The sequence below is a fragment of the Montipora capricornis genome, chromosome 4, assembly GCF_036669925.1.
Source record: "Montipora capricornis isolate CH-2021 chromosome 4, ASM3666992v2, whole genome shotgun sequence".
NCBI lineage: Eukaryota > Metazoa > Cnidaria > Anthozoa > Scleractinia > Acroporidae > Montipora > Montipora capricornis.
In genome coordinates this window covers 54,514,785-54,533,499 of record NC_090886.1, presented here as the reverse complement: position 1 = coordinate 54,533,499, position 18,715 = coordinate 54,514,785, and the positions used below count along the sequence as shown (strand labels likewise).

General features: G+C 37.4%; 2 protein-coding genes and 1 long non-coding RNA gene across 4 annotated transcripts in view; 2 read left to right on the top strand and 1 right to left on the bottom strand.

Moving 5' to 3' along the window:
- LOC138047523 (syntaxin-1A-like) overlaps window positions 1–12,029 on the bottom strand; it is a 54,131-nt gene extending 42,102 nt beyond the window's left edge. For both annotated transcript variants that reach the window (XM_068894408.1, XM_068894409.1), the window contains exons 1-4: window positions 11,902–12,029; window positions 6,019–6,111; window positions 5,810–5,909; window positions 755–829 (exon numbers count right to left, since the gene is read on the bottom strand). In XM_068894408.1, coding sequence (XP_068750509.1) covers window positions 755–829; window positions 5,810–5,909; window positions 6,019–6,111; window positions 11,902–11,934 — 301 coding nt within the window. In that variant the 5' untranslated portion in view covers window positions 11,935–12,029. The remainder of the gene's footprint in view (window positions 1–754; window positions 830–5,809; window positions 5,910–6,018; window positions 6,112–11,901) is intronic.
- Window positions 12,030–12,038: 9 nt separating this feature from the next.
- LOC138047531 (uncharacterized) lies at window positions 12,039–14,734 on the top strand. Its single transcript, XR_011131865.1, has 2 exons — window positions 12,039–12,260; window positions 13,474–14,734. It is a non-coding gene; the product is annotated as an uncharacterized lncRNA (long non-coding RNA).
- Window positions 14,735–15,718: 984 nt separating this feature from the next.
- LOC138047516 (uncharacterized) lies at window positions 15,719–18,583 on the top strand. Its single transcript, XM_068894399.1, has 2 exons — window positions 15,719–15,923; window positions 16,029–18,583. The coding sequence occupies exons 1-2, from the start codon at window positions 15,748–15,750 to the stop codon at window positions 17,776–17,778; spliced, it is 1,926 nt and encodes a 641-aa protein (XP_068750500.1). The 5' UTR covers window positions 15,719–15,747; the 3' UTR covers window positions 17,779–18,583.
- Window positions 18,584–18,715: the final 132 nt, after the last annotated feature.

Below are 18,715 nucleotides of genomic sequence, written 5' to 3'. Positions count from 1 at the left end.
CGTGTAAATCATGGCTTGACAACTTCAAATTTCAATCACTCTTCATAACAACTGGAGTTCCTATCCGAAATATAATTCAATGTTAAACAAGGTAAGTTGAGGAAAGGATAGCTTAGTAAAATTATCAAAGAAAAACAGCGGTTTAATAGGTAAATTGAAAGACGTTTACAGCTGTCAGAATCGCGGAAATCACTTCTAAGAGGCTTCGATTTTTCAAAATTTTCTGGGGGAGCATGCCCCCAGACCCCCCTAGGAGGGGGGTTAGGGTTAGGCCGCAGGCGCCATGCTACGTGGGACGAAGGCCCACATAAAATTTGGACTCCCACTTTCAAAATCCTGGCTAAAAGCCTGGTGGTCCTCCAAGTTTCAGTTCTGGTGCACAAATCACTCAAACAAAGGGGTCTTTCAAGGTTGTAAAATCTGGCATCTTTTGGTTGTAGCTCTGCTGACTTAGTCATTATGATCCTTTACTTGTTATTAAATGTCATTTAATTTATTTTTAAGAAAAGCAGCAATACAACACATGCAAAAAATCTCACAATAATGATCCAATCAGAAGGAAATTTGATTACCAAAGAGCAACAACAAGAATTCCGCACCCCTCATTAAATTTTTTATAGATTTAACAAAAATATTATTGACATGTTAAAAATATATGCTGACATCTACCCTAATTCAAACAATGAAAATTAGACAACAATGGTCATAAGAGGATCGATGGGTAATCTACAATCACTCCCTGTCTCTTGCATACCTTTTAAGTTCGTTCTAACTGAATTTGCTGTTCTCTTCACATCATACATCAGTCTTTCAAGTTCATCTTTAACTTCTGCGAACACAACATGGGTGGCAACTTTGTTTTACTTCCATAAAGGGGGCATAGTCTTTTAATGGACGAAGACGTGGTTAACCCATCATCCTCGAATCAGCCCCCACTGACAAGAAAAATTGTCTGGCATTAGACAGAGTAAAATGTATAAATCTCACTGAAAGGGGTAACCCTAGCCCCTCCTTCCTGAAGGTGACACTTAAAGACTTAACAATGCTTTCAAATGCCAGACAATTTTATAGGTCAGTGGGAGTCAGTCCAGGGATGAAAGAGTTATTAACATTTATTATCCAACTGTATTAGTTAATGTTTTTAAAATGAATGAATTGAGTACAACCATCCCACAATATTGTACAGTTAGTTATTGTACACTTGGTTATTGCACAGTACAGAACTGGTTTGACTAGTTTAGTTTGCTGTCACACGCTCTTGGTTGTTCACCAACGGCACTTTCAATTTCCATTTCAAATTAACTTCTAAAACTCTGATTGAACGATGAAAATGTTTAGCAAGCAGACTTTGATTTAGAATGCTGATTTGAACAGTGTTAAATGGCCATTTTGCTAGTTTGTGACGAGGATTTTAACGGAGGTTATTTTGATTCCATGTTTGAAGCTTCTGTAAACACTTTCACACATGCTTTGTACTGTTAACAGGTTTTCCACGCATCAATAATTATTGAGATATCAATTAAATCAACTCTGGATTTTTTTCCGGAAAATGTCGTTGAGATCACTTCGTGTGTATATATATACTAAAACAATAATAATTGTTTGGTGAATAGTGGCAGAATATTTCCCTCGCTGCTTTGATGATCAGTAAATATTCTGCCACTATTCATTTTGATTTCAAAAAATAATAACTGTTAATTAGTATATACCACACAAGTTAAATAAACAGTGAACAAAGAAACATGTACCTTATTTATGAAAAATGTGGTTCGAAATTTCAAAATTTGCATACCAGCTAATGGGAGGTGAAAAGAACTAGGTTAGAGTTAGCCAATCAGTGCATGCAGAGAGCACTATTCACTTGTGTAGTATATTCTAAATTAAAATACTTACAGTGTAATCCTCCAATCAACTAAAAAAAACTTATTCAGTTCAACACCGGGGTTCAACACTATTATTAGTACAGAGATAACGGTAATTGTGAAGAGGAGCTCCCCAAACTGTTGGCCGACTTTTGGCCGACAGTTGGGTTGATTTTGCCACAAACACAGACTACCAGTCGGCCGACAGTCGGCCCACAGACGGCCAACAGTTTGTGATGTGTCGGTAACATGTCAGTAACCTGTCGGTAACCTGTCGGTAACATGTCGGTACAATGCTAACACTAACCTTGCTGTTTTTTCTCTTTTTTTCGCTGATACAATGATAAGAATAGTCTTTCCCTTTTAGTTGTGTTAATCACCGCTCAAGACTAGCGTCATGGAAGGGAAAAACAACCAGAACACTTGCGCAACTGCAGCTTTTACTTGTGTCCGCCATATTGGAAATGTAAAACTAATCCCTCTTAAATTATTCCCGTGATTAAGTCGTAAGATTTTTTGAATGTACTTCTTAAAGTCATGTTTTTATTTTGTTTTGACGTAGATCATTTTTTATCGTTCGTCATTGACTTTTGTAATTTTGGTGGCTCCTAAAGGAGCCGTTTTTTTGTGTTAAGGGTGGCGCTAGGCACTATTGGGCGATTTGTTTGTAAAGTTCAGCGGAATTAGCAACACGATTGAATGGCTTTCTTCTTGGATTTCTGAGGTTTGGATTAAATCACCTTAAAACCTTAGTGCATTGATTGTCCTGTTGGTTATATATCCGCTACGTATTTCATAAGCTTTCTGTCGGTTTGCTGTCGGTTAGCTGTCGGTAGCCTGTTGGTAACCTGTCGGTAGTCTGTTAGCCAAGAGTCGACCGACAGTCGGCGGACAGGTTTTTTGGGAAGCTCTTCTTCACAATTACCGAGATACCGTAGTTATTTGGTTATAAGGCACATTCAGTTATAAGATGCACCCCAAACTTAGTAATTTAATCAAGCTAACTTCTCAAACTGAAAATTACATGAAAATACTCGGTTACAGGACGCACCAAAAAATTGAGAGTTGTCAAAAGGATGTGATGAATTTGAGAACAATATATCCTTACACAATTGGCATGCGAACTCTTTTTGTTAACGTAAACAAAGTGAAAAAGTCGCGCATTTAATGATATACGTAAAAACAAAAGCTAAAAGTTGACACCTGAAATGAGAACCATACAACGCATACACTTTTATTTGAACCTTCCGACTTAATAAATAGTCAGAGTTCAGACTTCAAGCGCAAGCGAACGGCGAAAAACTCCCACCAAAAGTCATATTCAAAGGTGTTCGACAGCTGAATTATTATATCAACACGCCACCAAGGATGCAAATTTCAGTGCACAAGAAAGGCTGGATGAACGAAGAAGGTATGTTTTATCTCCACTGCACACTGTTTGTTCAGAGAAGAAACTTTTGATGCAAGCGACAAACACGATTCTCGGAATTCAAAACAAGGTTTGAACGATTGTATTGTTGTCATGGGTATCACGCTTCTGAGCACGTGCTTTTAAGCATGTATGCAAATTTCCGTTTGTTTGCTTTTCTCTTGAAGTCATTTAATTGTTTTAAAGGTCTCTAAAAGCAATATTCTTTTTTTTAATTGACAACTAGTGTCCTTTTCTTGTGTTGTTTAAACTGCAAGTTCTTCTCAAATTGTGATCTTAAGATTTTGTTGCTCGAAAACACTTGGCTATAAGACAGACCCCAATTTTAGCACTAACTTGCCGCCCAAAGACAGATTTTTCTTGAAAAAAATGTGCGCCTTATAACCGAATAACTATGGTAACAATTTGTTCCACATAAATCACATTCTTCTGATAAATCTTTCCTTCGTATCATGGCTCTAAACTCTGAAAAGGATTCCATCATCCTTTCCTTTTTAGTTAACTTTGACCTGAGAGTTCTGGCCTTAAGTAGCTGATTGAATGCTTTCCATTAATGACAAAGCAATAATGCGGCCACCCAAAGCCAGAGTTTCGATATCTTCTTTCTCCTACTCAGTTGAATTGGAATAGATCAGTTAAGCGATAAATGGTACCAAAATGGTTTCCTCACTGAAGAGTAAAATCACCAGGCATAAGCTAGAGTAAAGTGTCTGACTGAGTGTATCTAAGACAGTGTAACCCTAACTCTTAAGAGGCAAAGGTTTGATAATTTGTGTTCCTTAGAGTTGAGTTGTTCATTCTCGAAAAGTAAGAACTTTGGTACCATTTACAACCAAGCAGCTTTACAATTTACAAATGTGTTCCTTAGAGTTGAGTTGTTCATTCTAGAAAAGTAAGAATTTTGGTACCATTTACAACCAAGCAGCTTTAAAATTTACATTTCTTTACATTTCTTTGCCTGAAAATTATTTTTTGAAAGCATTATTGATTAATTTATTTACTTATAATATTTATTTTGCCATACAAAGAAAAATAAACAAAATACTCAAAGTGAGAATTAATATATGTAAGCAATCACCTTGAATTAATAACTCTAGGTGAATAATTCACCTATAATAATAATATTCAAGTATTATTATAAGGTTTATTTACAGTCTCTTTTACAAACAGATTATCCACAAAGTTTTCTTTTACTTTCTGTTAGTGGCAATTTCAAATAAAATCTCTAACAATTTTCAACATTTTTATTACTAATACTTAATTTCCTCATCACAAGCCTACGTTTTCTAAAATTCATTTAATTTCATCATCTCGAAGTTTTGCTCATTTACACAGGTGTATTTGGATAACTATATACAATGCATAAATGCACACCCCTTACTGTAATTTGTCCTCAAGCAAAAGGATGAAGTGTATGTTTCAGTTTAAAATTAACACATGATATAATTTCCTGAAAATTCAAAATTCTCAACACCATTTATTTAATATTCAACTCTACTTAAAGTGCTACTGTGACGAAATTTGAATCTTCCCTATCGAAGCCATTTTAAGACATAAACACGTAGTCTGTACGAGAAGAAGAATGCTGTTTACCATTTTCAAATATCTCTTTTTGTTCTGGAGATATTCAAGTTTTTTTAATATGCAAATTAGCCAAGTGATGACGTCATAAACTCTACCAAATTTTGATCAAGTATGATGGAGAAAGATATCTCAGCCAATTTGTATCAGAAATACTTGGTTCTTTGCACTAGGATTCTAGTAGATGTGTTCCACAATATGAGCATACCATTTTTGTTACCATGGCAACATACTGGGTTCCAGACCTCTCTGATATTAAAAGCTTTGCAGACCACCTTTGGGGTTCTGTTTTGATGTTTGCAAATGGTGCCTCATCTGCATGATCCTGCCAGCATATAAAGATGTTAGGTCAAGTTTGTGGCCTTGGTAAATGTATTTCCAGCCTGATATCACCAAAATATTGAAATCAGGTTGGAGGGGACTGGAAAAGAGTGAGTTGCCATGGAACCAATTTCTTTACAGTCGTAGGTGTGTTGCCTTCAGAACTATCAGCTCACCAAGTTTCAATGTTCTCTGTTGCAAATTGACCGAGATAGCTCTATTTATATTCTTGATGTTCTATTGGGTTGGGTGAATGACGTCATCAGCCTTCTCATTTGCATATTTAACACATTTTTCAAACTTAAATATCTCTGGAACCAATGCAGATATTTCCAAACGGTAAACAGCGTTTTTAATGTTTCATGGTACTCTATGTGATAAACCAAAAAACTCAAGGGATAAAAATTTGATCACAGTAGCACTTTAAATGTTGTGTATGGTAATATTGCTGTGAAAGTTAAGAACCCTGATGTAATATAAAGACTGAAAAAACAAAACAATGCGATTAGGCTTAATTAAATCCTCCTCGAGGTGAATACTTACAATTATTAAGCTCACCATTTATTGAGCTTCTAGCTAAATAGGTAAGATATTGTTTTGTTATCAATTGTCTTACCCTGGTCTTGAACTGCGGCGGACAGCATTTGACGGTGCATTTCTTTGACTTGCTCCACATCTTGAGCTATTTTGTCAATATTCCCTCTTATTGTGGCAACCTGACGGAATCAATCGGCAAAATAGGCAAAAATTTCCACATTGACACAAATTGCGCGAAACTTTAAATTTACTGAAATTGTAAGGAATGTTGAACAATACGGAACTTACACGCTGAAAGAAGTTATCCATGAAAGTGTTTTCCTCATCAATAACAGTTGAGGGTTCGTCGAAATCTTGTGTTTCATCGTCGTCAAAATTTGCCTACATGATCATAAAGTTTCGATAAAGAAATTCTCAGTTTCCAGTTTTGCTTCTGGATCTGTCACGACCGTTCCAACCACAACTGCACAAACGGTAACCGGTCGTTTCGATCGAAGTCGTTTCGATTGAAGTTCGTTTCGATCGAAACCAAAAGTCAGTTCGATCGAAGGCAAGAGTGAATTCGATCGAAGGGTAAATGTTTATAAAAACTACAGTTTTGCAAGTGTATAGATAATAAAACACTCTAAAAGTCGGTTTCTTTAAATTAAGAATCAATTACTTAAATTCAGAAACATGACACTTGTTTTAAGAAGAAAAAAATTAATTTACATTACTTATTTTCAGATGTAGAAAATGGTTTTAAGACAATGCTTAAATTACTCAAAAGGATCTTACTTTAAGAATACAGTCCTCGTTTTCATTTTTGTTTTAAGGGCTGGAGGTATTATTTCCCAACAAAAACAGAAAATCAGTTCAACACTATATATTAAAGAATGACCCTAAAACACTGGAAATATACCACTCCGGCGGTAAACCTTAAAACCTTGATACTCATTATTAGCATGGTGTGAATTATATACTATATGAGTCAACAAGGATACAAGCCACAAGGCGGAAAAACCCGGACAAAGAAGGCATTTCCTCGATCGACGTTGTTCATTAGGCTCGATTTCCGCCGCTCACTCGAGTTCGGGTATCCTCCCCGAGAAGAGACGGCTGGACGCGTGAGCGATAGATTGTGTCTGTGGCGTAATTTCAAAATATAATTTATGCGAAGTCAATAGTTGCGGGGAAATAGCATTAGACATCCCAAAAACACTGATTTTAAGAAAACAGAAATTACATAACAATGCTTAAAACGTCTGTGCGAAGTTTCCAGATGATACGAGCTTGAGTTTGTGGTTAAGGTGATTCCTTAGTAATAGAAGTTGTCGTAAGATTTTTTTAAAACTTTTCTCGATTGTTCCCTATATTATGGTGACTCGAAATGTGCAATTAAAAAAGTAGGTCACCAAGCTCGTTTGAGAGACATAACTTGCTCAAGTTACTCATTTAATCATTGCGCCTTCATCTATCAAGGACAAGTTTATTCCATCGGTTCAGGCTACGTTTTGCACGAACAGGAAGCACAGCTTTGACGTAATTCTTGAAATAACAAAACAGGTGAATTGTGTTGCTCAAAAGGAATAATTTAATGTTTGTTTTATGGCACAGGCACAAGTCTTGAAAAGGCACTGACTACAAATGTTCTTCGGGTGCGTGATCTCGAGGAGACAATTTTGTGTCCACGAGTGATGGCTACGAATACTATCTTTCCTGTAACTTTTTTTTCTGACGTAAATTTTTTGTAATTTTTTTACAGCGCAAAGAAGATGAGTAAGAGAATAAAATTATGCCAAAAAAAAGATAGGTCACCAACCTCGTTTAGGAGAAAACAGAAAGCAAACCAAGCTCGATCCCTCGACAACACGTCTCCCCGATAGCGCGGTTTCACTTTCACAGTCGGACTTAAATCTTCTTTAGCATTATCAAGGCTATCACTCGACTTTTTGTTTTGTGAGAGTCCAAAACGTTTCTTGTTTTGCTCTTTACTGCTGTGCTCTGAAAACGGCCATTCTTCTTTCTAGCGAGCTTTCCCTCACGAAAGGTCGGCATTTTGAAATGTTTTTGGCCACGTTCGATATATCAATATTCACACATTGGTACGAGTCTTTATGGTTAAATTTAAACATTGTTTTGTTTAGAAATATCCGTTGAGACTTGTGAGACAAAGAGCCATGAAATTTGACCATAAAGCCTCTTAGCCATGCCTGAATACGAACGGGGCTTACACTGTGTTATGCGCAGAACAGGATGCGCAGTGCAATACTAGGGAATCACCTTAAATGATCAGAATGATCAATGTGAGTTTGAATTCAACCGGCGAATCATCAAAAAAATCTTCGGCGGCTTCAGCTCTCGGTTGACCTCATCGGCCCCCTCGTTTTGCCACCAATAAACTCAGCAGTACTTTCAATTGATCTTGAGGAATTTTACTTGCTCTTACATTATCGAAGTATGAGGAGAAAATTGCAATAGAAATGGATTTGAAAGCCGTATTTTGACCTTGGCGCCAACTGAAAAATCAGTGAAGTTTTCGAACTCAGGCCGTAGAAAACGACACAGTTCCCATTCTCCAGCTTCTCGAACACTTTTCGTTGTCGCAATCTTGGATGTTTCCTACCTTAAATGCACCGTAAACCTCGAACAGGCCGGGTCAAAGAATACCTTCGCAGCCAAAACATATAAATTTATGCCAGACGGATTTGTGCAGGCGAGTTTCTGATTGGCGGAGATTAACAATGGCTCACCTCACGCGTCCAGCCGAGATTTCGGGAGTGAGCGCTGGCTCATTTCCCGAAACAGCGGCCGGTAATCGAGCCTACGTTGTTCATTCGAAAGGCCAGTGACCGACGGGCAGTGAGAAACTGGACCTGAACCAGAATTGGCAACCGCGCCTTGTTTTTCACTCCCGAGCGCGCGGGAACCGAATCTTCTCTGTCAACAGATGTTTTGATGAAATATCTTCGCAGGAGAGGTTTCAAAGAGGAAGTTCTCGATTCTTTTAGCGGTGAGAAGATAGCCTTAGACTTCCTTGTCTTCTTTTTGTGTAATTAATGTATTATGGGGGAGAGTTTTGGAAGTGTTCTTTTCAGCTGGTGAGGCAGCGCTGTCTTGATGAGTGACCCCAAATAAGTTTAACTACCAAACTCTTTGATACGTAATACGCCTTTGTTGAACCGTTGTACTTACATGTATCTATTATAACAGAAGCGTTAGTTAAGAGTTAATTTTGGTATGAATATGAATTCTTATGCCCGTAGAAAACGCTTATATATTTTGTACATGTAGGTGCGATCGACGTTGACTAGTTGACCCTCGGTTTTGGAAAACTTTCAAATTCGGATCCAGCGGGACTTGCTTGTGATTAGCGTGTACTATCACATTTCTAAGTCTTTTTGCAGCAAATTGATGATTCCGCGTGTTTTCATTTTAATTCCGAACAACAACCTCCCAGCATATAAATCAGGGTTCACTGTGTCCTCTTTAATATTTACTTAAATATTTTCGTTGTGCATTGCAATTTCTCAAATTAAATTCTTCTTTCCTGTGCTAGACAACAGTGTTGATGGTTAAACGTTTGTTAAACTAACCAGTGAAGATTTAAAAGACGTCTTCCCAAATGACTTTAAAAAAAGGAAATGGGATTTCTTGGAAGATGTGGTAAGTGTATTTATGCTCTCATTATACTGATATATGTGCAGTACATGTACAGAGTTTTCATTAAGAATTGCTGTAGCAGGAGAATATTGTAAAGTAACAGGAGGATTATTTTAAAATGGCAAAGCTCTCTCAGGAAACAAGCAAAATTTAGCTGGCGAATTGTGTGTAGAATTCTCTGATCTCCAATGTCTAATGAACACCATGCTTATTATAAGGAATGAATAATATTACAGTTACAGTACAAATGATTGCTGTCAAATACATGTAGTTAAGAAGGCCTTCATAGAAGAATAAATTCCTAATTATCATGTAAAATACCCAACTTAGTTGTTAATTTTTGTTTCAGCTTTTAAATGAATTGGAAAACCACTGTAAAGCAAGAAGTTCAAACTCCGGCTGTTTTGCAGAGTTTAAGCAAAATTGGGAAGCTGTAACACCTTGACTTCAAGGTTTCCTTGCAACAGTGAATTTTCTACATGATGGTGCTAATCTTTCTAGTGTTTTGTTATAGTTTCGCACTGTAGCAATTTAATTTCTTTGACTCCAGAGATTTATAACCACATCAAAATTCGATAAAATTAGTAGTTTTTCTTTGACATGAAAAAGTATGACCCTGAAAAACAGAAGGTACCATGGGACAGAGATTTCGTATGGTCACACTACAAGAGTTCTTTAAAGAAAGGGTCACTAGTTATGATAATGTTAGTACTTTGACAGTCTTAAAAACATCATTTTGCTGATTATCTCATAATCTTTCCTTTTACCTGCAGGACAAAAGGGATGTAGAGGGTGTGATTAAAACTAGAAGCAGAACCAACCAACCAATAATATTATTTGGTGCACTGTTGAAGATGGGATTCTGGAGCAGGTCTTTCTTGTAGTCGACAAGAAAATACTATTAGAATTAAAAACGCCAACTACTTGCTTCATGTCACTCTTAATCGTTATGGGCGCGTACTTTGCATTTAACCTGTCTTATGATTCAAAACAGGAACTAATCTTCCTGTTTATTGAAGAGTTTATTTTAGGACTCAAACCACACCAAAAGACAGTCAGGTATCGTAAAATGTGTGCAAACATGATGTCAGCAGACTGTATGTAATTACTCTTTACATTAATATTGAGCTTTGATCAAGATGTCAATGTGATGTGTTGTCAAGTGAAAATAAAGGATTGAGATTTTTCTTCAGTTTGGTTTGTGTTTATTAATTCTATCTTTTTTTATGGGCTTTTGGGACTTGTCTTCAAGTTGGTATTTATGACTGTCTTGTGGCTTATTTAAGATGCTCCCGAGCCTATTTTGAAGGAAATTTGTTTTGTTAACTATTGAGGAAAAACAAAGTTCAGGGACTAGTTTTAAGTGGAGATGCCTTAATTCAAGCATTTTGAAATAAAGAACCAAGGGGGTATTTTCTTGTTTTGATTAGTAAAAACAACCCTTTCTGAACTTGTTTCTAGTATAGAATTGTCTTAAAATAAGCAATGTATACTTATTTCTTATTGCTTATTTTAAGTGACACTTAAACTTATTTTAAGTTTTGAGAGTATTGTTTTACAATGTGAAACAAGTATTTTTTATGCTTCCCAGAGGACATAGAAACAAGCAAAATTATACTTGTTTTAATGATCTTACTTTTAGAGTGAAAGTTCTTGTGTTGTGTAATGTTTGCGGGAAGTAATATGCGCGACGCGGAAACGCGGTGTTCAATTGATTTCCTTTGTTGCCGGCGTTTCTTTCTCGGCGTTCCCGATCGGCAATGCTCAATTAGCTATTCGCTATAACGTGCGTACACTGAAACACGGGGTTTAAGATTTTATTACCATGATGAAACGAACAAGTATTGTCACTTTCAATGAGAACCGAGCGAAAAGAGATTAAACGCTGTTGAAAACACTTGCGTTTGGAACAGAATCCGTGGATTATCATAGCTTCTCATCGTTGCAAATCTTTTCCACACAAGACAGTTCCGCACGCCAAAATACGAAAGCAAATGCGCTTGGAACATAAAGAATGGTCGCGTCTGTTTTCTGATAAAGCAGATAAGATAAGATAATATATTCAGCTTGTTTTGACCGCAAAAAAATCACCTTGAAAACAAAACGCAAAATTATGCATAGAAGGAGACTGAAGTCTAGCCTACGCCTTGGCGTTTGCGATATACCAAATATGGAAACAGACGGCTGGCGGTCATGTTATTGAAGACCAAGGTTCAAGAATGTGTTTTCCACAACTCCGAAGTTATTAACTGTATCAGGAGATATTTTTAAACAGATTTGATAAATAGGAAGTTCAATACACTTAAGCAATAGTTACATCTTCGATCGAACTGACTCTTGCCTTCGATCGAATCGACTTTTGTCGATCGAAACGACCTTCGATCGAAACAACTTTCGATCGAACTGACTTGCATTCGCACCAACACTGACGGTGCACGAAAGGTTGTTGTACTTGAGCAAGCTAACTACGGAATGAAAATATAGAAATCTCACATAATCGAATGCCTTGCCAAACGAATTTCTACTCACCGAATGTTTGAGAGCCTCCAGTCGGTCCTTCATCCTGATAACAGTAAATCAGAACCTGTATCAGATTCACCACGAAAAACTCAACCACCTCCCAACCGACAGAGCTGAAAAACGACTGCGCATGCGCCAGATAGGGAGCACAAATCGAGTGTCCATTTCGATCGTTTGATCTCGTCTTCTGCCTGTGTCACTTTATAACTCTTGACGGTGTGAATTTTGGAAGTGAGATCGTGGTGATTTAATTTAAGGAGACACATCAGATCTGTGTAATTTATTTGTGTGGAATTTTTGGGCCTTGAGATCCAAACCCAGTTAAATTTGTTTGGGAATATGCGCTGCAGAAACTAACCGAGGCTACGGTGAGTGTTCCATATTTGTTTTTGAAGCATGAAGTGTTCACAACGTTTGGTTCAGTTTGCACACTAGGGTATTGCCCATGCAATCTCTACAGTTTTCATCAACAAGATAATTTGGGCAGGGTTTTCTGAAATCACCTTTACAATCAATCATACATGTATTTACAATGCGTTAATTAAACGTAACATGTTCTAAGAGCATTATTTGAAAGTTGTCAACCTTCTCCTTGAACCAAGGCAGCAGTTCATTTAGAGTGCTGCCACTCTGCAATAGCCACTTAACCTCCTGACTGCCCCCATAAAGGCAGCTGTCTAAAAGAAAACACCTTGCCAACTTGTGAAGTTGGAATGAACACAAGTACTGGCCAGAACTACGCAGAAAATATTGAAGGTCTTTGTCCCTGTCTCAGGGCATTTCTTCAATGAAAAGGTAAATTGGTTGCAAGACTGGCCTCTGAGATTACACTCAGAAGAAGTTCTAGTTGCACAGTAGTGTGATCAATAACATTGTTTAATTTATTGCCATAGTGAGGCTTGGTTACAGAATCATAAATACTTGCCCACCAAAATACCCTGTGCAATCAACTGATACACCCATGTTCGGGAGACTGTTGGCCTGTTAATTAATGGAACATCGATATATTAGGAAAAGAACAATTTGTTAAATAAAAGTACAAAGTCCAGGCCCTGCTTCCTGTTAATCCTAGGATTATTGACAGGGAAATACTGCTTCAAAGTGGCACCCGAGTGACTTAATTGTAGTCTAGCTTCCACAATCGCCAAATAATAATGATCTATCATTATTGTAATAATGTAACACACTTGGTGTCAACATCTATGTCAAAACTTGGAAGATGATATTTTTCTTTCCCCCTTGACTGGCCATTATTTGCAAATCTATGTTCAACCCAACGTCCAAGGCAAAATTATGGTTAGACTCAAAAAATTTAAGAACATGTGTTAAGGCAAACAGTTAAGGGTCATTGGTTTATGTGTGGTTTATAGTATGTTTATATGGTTAGCTCATCATGTTTTCTTTGTCTTGGTTGTGTAATAAGAATGACTTTTTGTACTAATTTTCACAGCCCCCATAAAAACTGATATGTGCAGTTTCCTGTGTCTAGGAAAATAATAATATCATTATGATATTGTAGATTATAGCTTTGTAATATGCATCTCATGGACAATAACATTCATTTTCGTTTTTTGTCCTTAGGGAGATGGATCCACCTGGTATTATTTGCAGCAGTTTTGTGAAATATTAGCTCTAAAAGGAGCGAGAAGAAATTCAGCCTTTTTTTCTCAGCAATAAACCACAATAATCTTATTGAGTTCACTTTGTTCATGTTGGTAGTGTGGAACAAAAGACTGGATAAAGTCACTGAGAAATCCAGACAATGCTGTTGAGTTTTAAGCAGTTTCTTTAGTACTCTTCACATTGTCAAACTTTTCAGTTTCTTCTTAGAACTGAATACCAGTCCTTAACCTTTTTTCAGTTATGAACTTTTTGGACCATCACAGAGCTTTAAGATGCCACTTTTTTAAATGTTGTACTTATAAAAAAAAATGGGGACAACATATTCAAGCAAAAACATCACAAATGCATGTTGTTTGCACCTGCATGCAAACTTTGCGAATGCTTTTGATCTGATGAGTTGCCAACCCAGTAATGCTTCAGATACATGTAGTGACGTCGAAACCCAGAACACCTTCAAACACATTCAATGACAAGTTGTCAGAGAAAAAATTAAAATAAAAAACAAACATCTTCTTGAGCATTGGGACCCACATGGAATAGCCCTTGCATATGTGTATTATACTGATGACTGGATTCCATCTACTTAATATACAATCATCTTTTTAGGATAATACCACCTACGCCAGTCGGCAGATAATGCTAGAGTGAACTTCTTGCTATACAGCTGAAAATATTAATTTTGTGGAATGCCCCTTTCAGGGATGTTTCCTCGTTGTCTATGCTCTAAAGATTTTGTTCAAACCCATCAAGTACAATGTAGCATGCATGTGTGAAATGTCTCAAGTTTAGATCAGTTTTGCAATATGCACTGTGTTGTCTGAACTGATCCTTGTAAAATTTTTGTAGTTTCTTGTCAATTGTTAAATATGGAAAAAAGGATTTACTTTCTGAAAGAAAAATAACATTAATGACGTCTCTTGATCAGGTTAGGATCTGATGAATTTTTATTTTAAAAGGCAAGCAAATCCGGGGCAAATTAATTTTCTCTGAGCTGTTTAATGTCAGTAAGTGGGCTTTCCAGGATGAAGCACTTTTTTGCCTGCTCTCTGTGTATCATACAGTGTATAATCTTTTCACCGGTTTATCTCAGTTTCTGTTGGGGCTGGCTTTCATCGCTCTTCTATAAATTTAACAAAAAATGCTGTGTAAAGAGCGAAAGATGTATTTTGCTTTCATGATAATTATAAATTCGTATTAAAATTTGGAGAAACGTGGAGGTCAATTTGCCTGAGTTCTTGCATCTTTGCATACTCCATTTTAATATCGCTTTAAGCATGCTTGCCAAAATATCTTTTGTAAGCGTGTCACCATTCACCACCCGGTCTATAATTCACCAGTTGTCTTCCTTTATTGTTCAGAGTATTATAGAGAGTATCTGGAACGTCATAAGGTTTTTCAATGTCTCTTTACCGACACAGACAAAGAGGCATTGTCCTGTATCGCAACCACTCGACGAACTAGTCTCCACCGATAAGTTCGAAGCTCTCACCAATTCCACCGGCCGAACATCGCCAAAACAGGGTTTAAGGGAATTTCTGGTCCTCCCAGAAAACCAACAACTTGCAAAAACCGTTCGAGAAACTTGCGACAAAAGCCAACACTGTCAAAAAAGTAAGCATTGCAGCGCTCGTTACCTCCATTCACCGTATAGTCACACGAAAGGTGCATTTACCACGCGAAAACAATTTTTACACAATTTGTACACCCCTTCAATTTTTGGAAAAACATCAAAACTCGTCAAAAATTGTGACAAAATCCTTATCTTTCAAACAGCGACCTTATTTTTTTTGATTTAATCAACGGCTGTCATTTTCCGGCGAACAGATAGTCTTTTTGAATGAGCGCGCCCTTGAGCCTGCGTTTCGTGCCGCGGGATCAGTGACTTGCGCAGTCGTTTTTCAGCTCTGTCCTCCCAACCTTGAATGCAGCCTTCTTGGTCAGCGGTCTACTACTAGCAATAGCTAGATTCGTGATGTATGAGAACGTATATTGTACGACCGTATTCATAAATGGCGGCCACGCGGAACAGCCTGGTTTCCAATACATGAGAACGAGGCTTGGTAGGCCAGCTAAAACTTACAGCGCACTTAGATTTGTATTAAATTAAAGTTTCGAGGCGATAAATGTTACGCAAAAATATCCTGAAATCTTTATTTCTTGAAGGATAGTAGCGGAAAAGATTCTATTAGTCTCTGTAGGCTTGGTAGGCCAGGGGTGAAATGAAGGGATGAAATGGGCTCTACAAGTCGAGATTCAGACGCAGTTATTCTTACCGAAGACGATATTCCGGGAGCTGCTTTGGCTGGAAGAAATCCTTCTTCATTAAAGAATGAAGAACTCAAGTTTTGGTTGCGATGCCGTGGCGATTCACTAAAGGGACTTAAGACGAAGGCACAGCTTATAAAGCGGTAAGCAACATACTGGCAGCTTGTTGTACAGATTTGCTTTCAGAGATCAGGCACATATGATTTTGTTTCTGTAAAATTTAGAATTCCTTATCGACTACTTTGCAGTGTCGACGAGTATATTAAAAGTGGAAGAGATAAGATGGTGATCGATCCTGATCCCGATGAAATCTACACGAAAAGAAAGGCAAGGGTCTCGAACATTTCAAAAGACACCGCTCCTTCGTCAAGTGTGAAATATCCGAGCGATGGCTGGGGGAAGTCGCTTGAAAGGATGCCTTCTTTCACAAGAGCTGAAATGAACCAGCACGTGGCAAATTCTGGAAAAAGAGTTGCAAATGCTGACCATCATTCAATTCCGACCAATTTAAGGAAAGCTAAAACCTTTCTGGAGGATGAGTACTTGAAGGAGATTGAGGCAAACAGTGATCAAAGGTTCTTTTATTTCAAGGCAAAGTGCTATCACAGTTTCAAGAAGAGTGAGGCACCCCATGTTCTTCGTTTTGCTATGTGTATTGTGTCAGGCCAAGTCATTCAAGCCACCTGTTCATGTAAAGCTGGCAAAGTTGGTTACTGTAACCATGTTCTGGCATTGATGTTTAAAGCATGCAAGTTTAGTTTATTTGACAGTAAATCAACCGATGATTTATGCCAGGATGATGATGAGCAGCCGGATCTTGCATGCACTTCCCAGCTCCAAAAGTGGCACAAAAAGGGTCGTGGTGACAAAATATCTGCCCAACCGGTAATGGAAGTCACCATTTCCAAAACTAAACTTGATGAAACTAAGAGCAGAGAGGGAGTGAAATGTCTCTTTTATGATGCAAGAACTAATCCCCAACATGATGTTGAGGCCGAAATGAAATTTAAAAAGGCCCTAAAGCAAATAAACCCCCAAATGGGCTTAGCACTAATGGAAAGAGATGATTCTTACCTTAACAGTTGTGTGGAAACCAAATTTGGAGAAAGTCAGATTGGGTCATTTTGTAGTTATCAGTTGAGTCACACTGAGGCGAACTTCGTGGCTACTGTGGATATTTCATCAATGCCAAGAGAAGATGTCAGCGCAGACACTGAACTTATCTATCCCAGGTTTCCTCTGGACTCGCGCAGTGATTTTGTTTTGCCTAACAACTTAGATGTTGCTGAAAAAGCACTTGTTAGTTCCCTTGTTGTGGATGAGGCCATGATAAACAATATTGAGGAAGCCACAAGAGACCAGTCATCATCTGAGCAGTGGAAGAAGGAACGTAAATTTAGATTTACTGCTTCAAAATTTGACTTAATCTCAAAAAGGCAAAGGAATCATGAAAAATTTGCAGCTGACCTCATCAACCCGAAGCCGTTCACCTCAAGGTATGTCGAGCACGGTATTAAAAATGAACCCATTGCCATTGAACAATATGAGAAAATTATGTTTACTCGAAAGACCCCAGTAAAGGTTCTCAAGAGTGGTTTTGTTGTTTGTTTGGATATGCCATTTCTTGGAGCCTCACCAGATGGCAGAGTTGTTGATTTTGGCTGTCGAAATCATTTTGGACTTGCTGAAGTGAAGTGTCCAGAGACGAAGTATCAAGTCACTCCACTGGAAGCATGTCAGGATCCAAACTTTTTTTGTGAGGCTGTTAATGGACAATGCAGACTTAAAAGGAATCATTCCTATTACACTCAAGTGCAGGGCCAGATGGGTGCTAGTGGAGCCTCATGGTGTGACTTCATTGTCTACACAAAGAAGGGAATTTCAGTGGAGAGAATCCCTTTTGACGCCGCCTACTGGGCAACTCTGAAACAAAAGCTTGAAACCTATTTCTTTACCTATTTTATCAAAACTGCGGCTAGTGAATTTGCAAAATGCTAATCAGTCATTATGTAAACAAATGCTAGGCACTGCAAGTGCCTTTTATTTATATACATGTACATAATTGTAGGTTTAGCTTACAGCTTGGTCAAAAATAATTATTATGAACCAGTGAAGCCTTTAAAGCTTCAGCATACATGTAGTGATCACCATCTATTTTCTCCTGGCAGTGTAATACTTAAACAAGCCCAAACCATGAGAATAAAGGGATTGATCACCAAAGACAAAATTAATTGGCTTGGTTTTTCAAAGAACCTCTCACAACTGACAACTACAACACATGTAGAGAACTACAGTGGTGAGGAGAATTTCTGTGATTATATTGAAGCTTTAAAAGTTGAGGAGAGTTGAAGTTACATAATTTCATGTAAATATCATAAGAAGTATATTGTGTAATCCTTTTGAAAACAATGATAAGAACCTTATTTTTCAATTTTCAATATAATAACTTACATAAAGACCTTAGCCTGAACTAAGAAAGTCAAAGAATTGTCATTTAGATTGTGTACATAGAATCAAGACTGGAATTGTGGGAACTCTGACAAGAATGATTCCAGTTAAAATTTGCATACAATCAATTGTTAGGACAGGTTACAAAAAACAAAACAAAAATTGTTCAACTGAGCACCATATTTTTCTTCATAACATCTCTTTAGAAAAGGATACACACAAAGGAGACTGATTTACCCAACTTGCAAATTTATATGTTAATTTTGGGTACATTGTTGTGGTTAAATTTTGATCTGTTTATATGTAGAATATAATATTTTCCTTTACTGTTTTCAGTTGAAATATTTTACATGTATTCATCTCTATCCCCTGCCTGGTTGGCATTTTAACCAGAAAAGTTACTTAATGAAAGCAAGATCAATTTAACCCTTTCACTCCCAGAAGTGATTAGTATGTAACTTCTCCTTATAATATCAATTCACTATTC

What these genes read in the sequence shown, in the direction of transcription:
- LOC138047516 (XM_068894399.1), top strand. Translation starts at nt 15,748, where the DNA reads ATGGGCTCTACAAGTCGAGATTCAGACGCAGTTATTCTTACCGAAGAC. An exon ending in AAGGCACAGCTTATAAAGCG is followed by an intron (nt 15,924 to 16,028) that starts GTAAGCAACATA and finishes ACTACTTTGCAG; the next exon opens with TGTCGACGAGTATATTAAAA.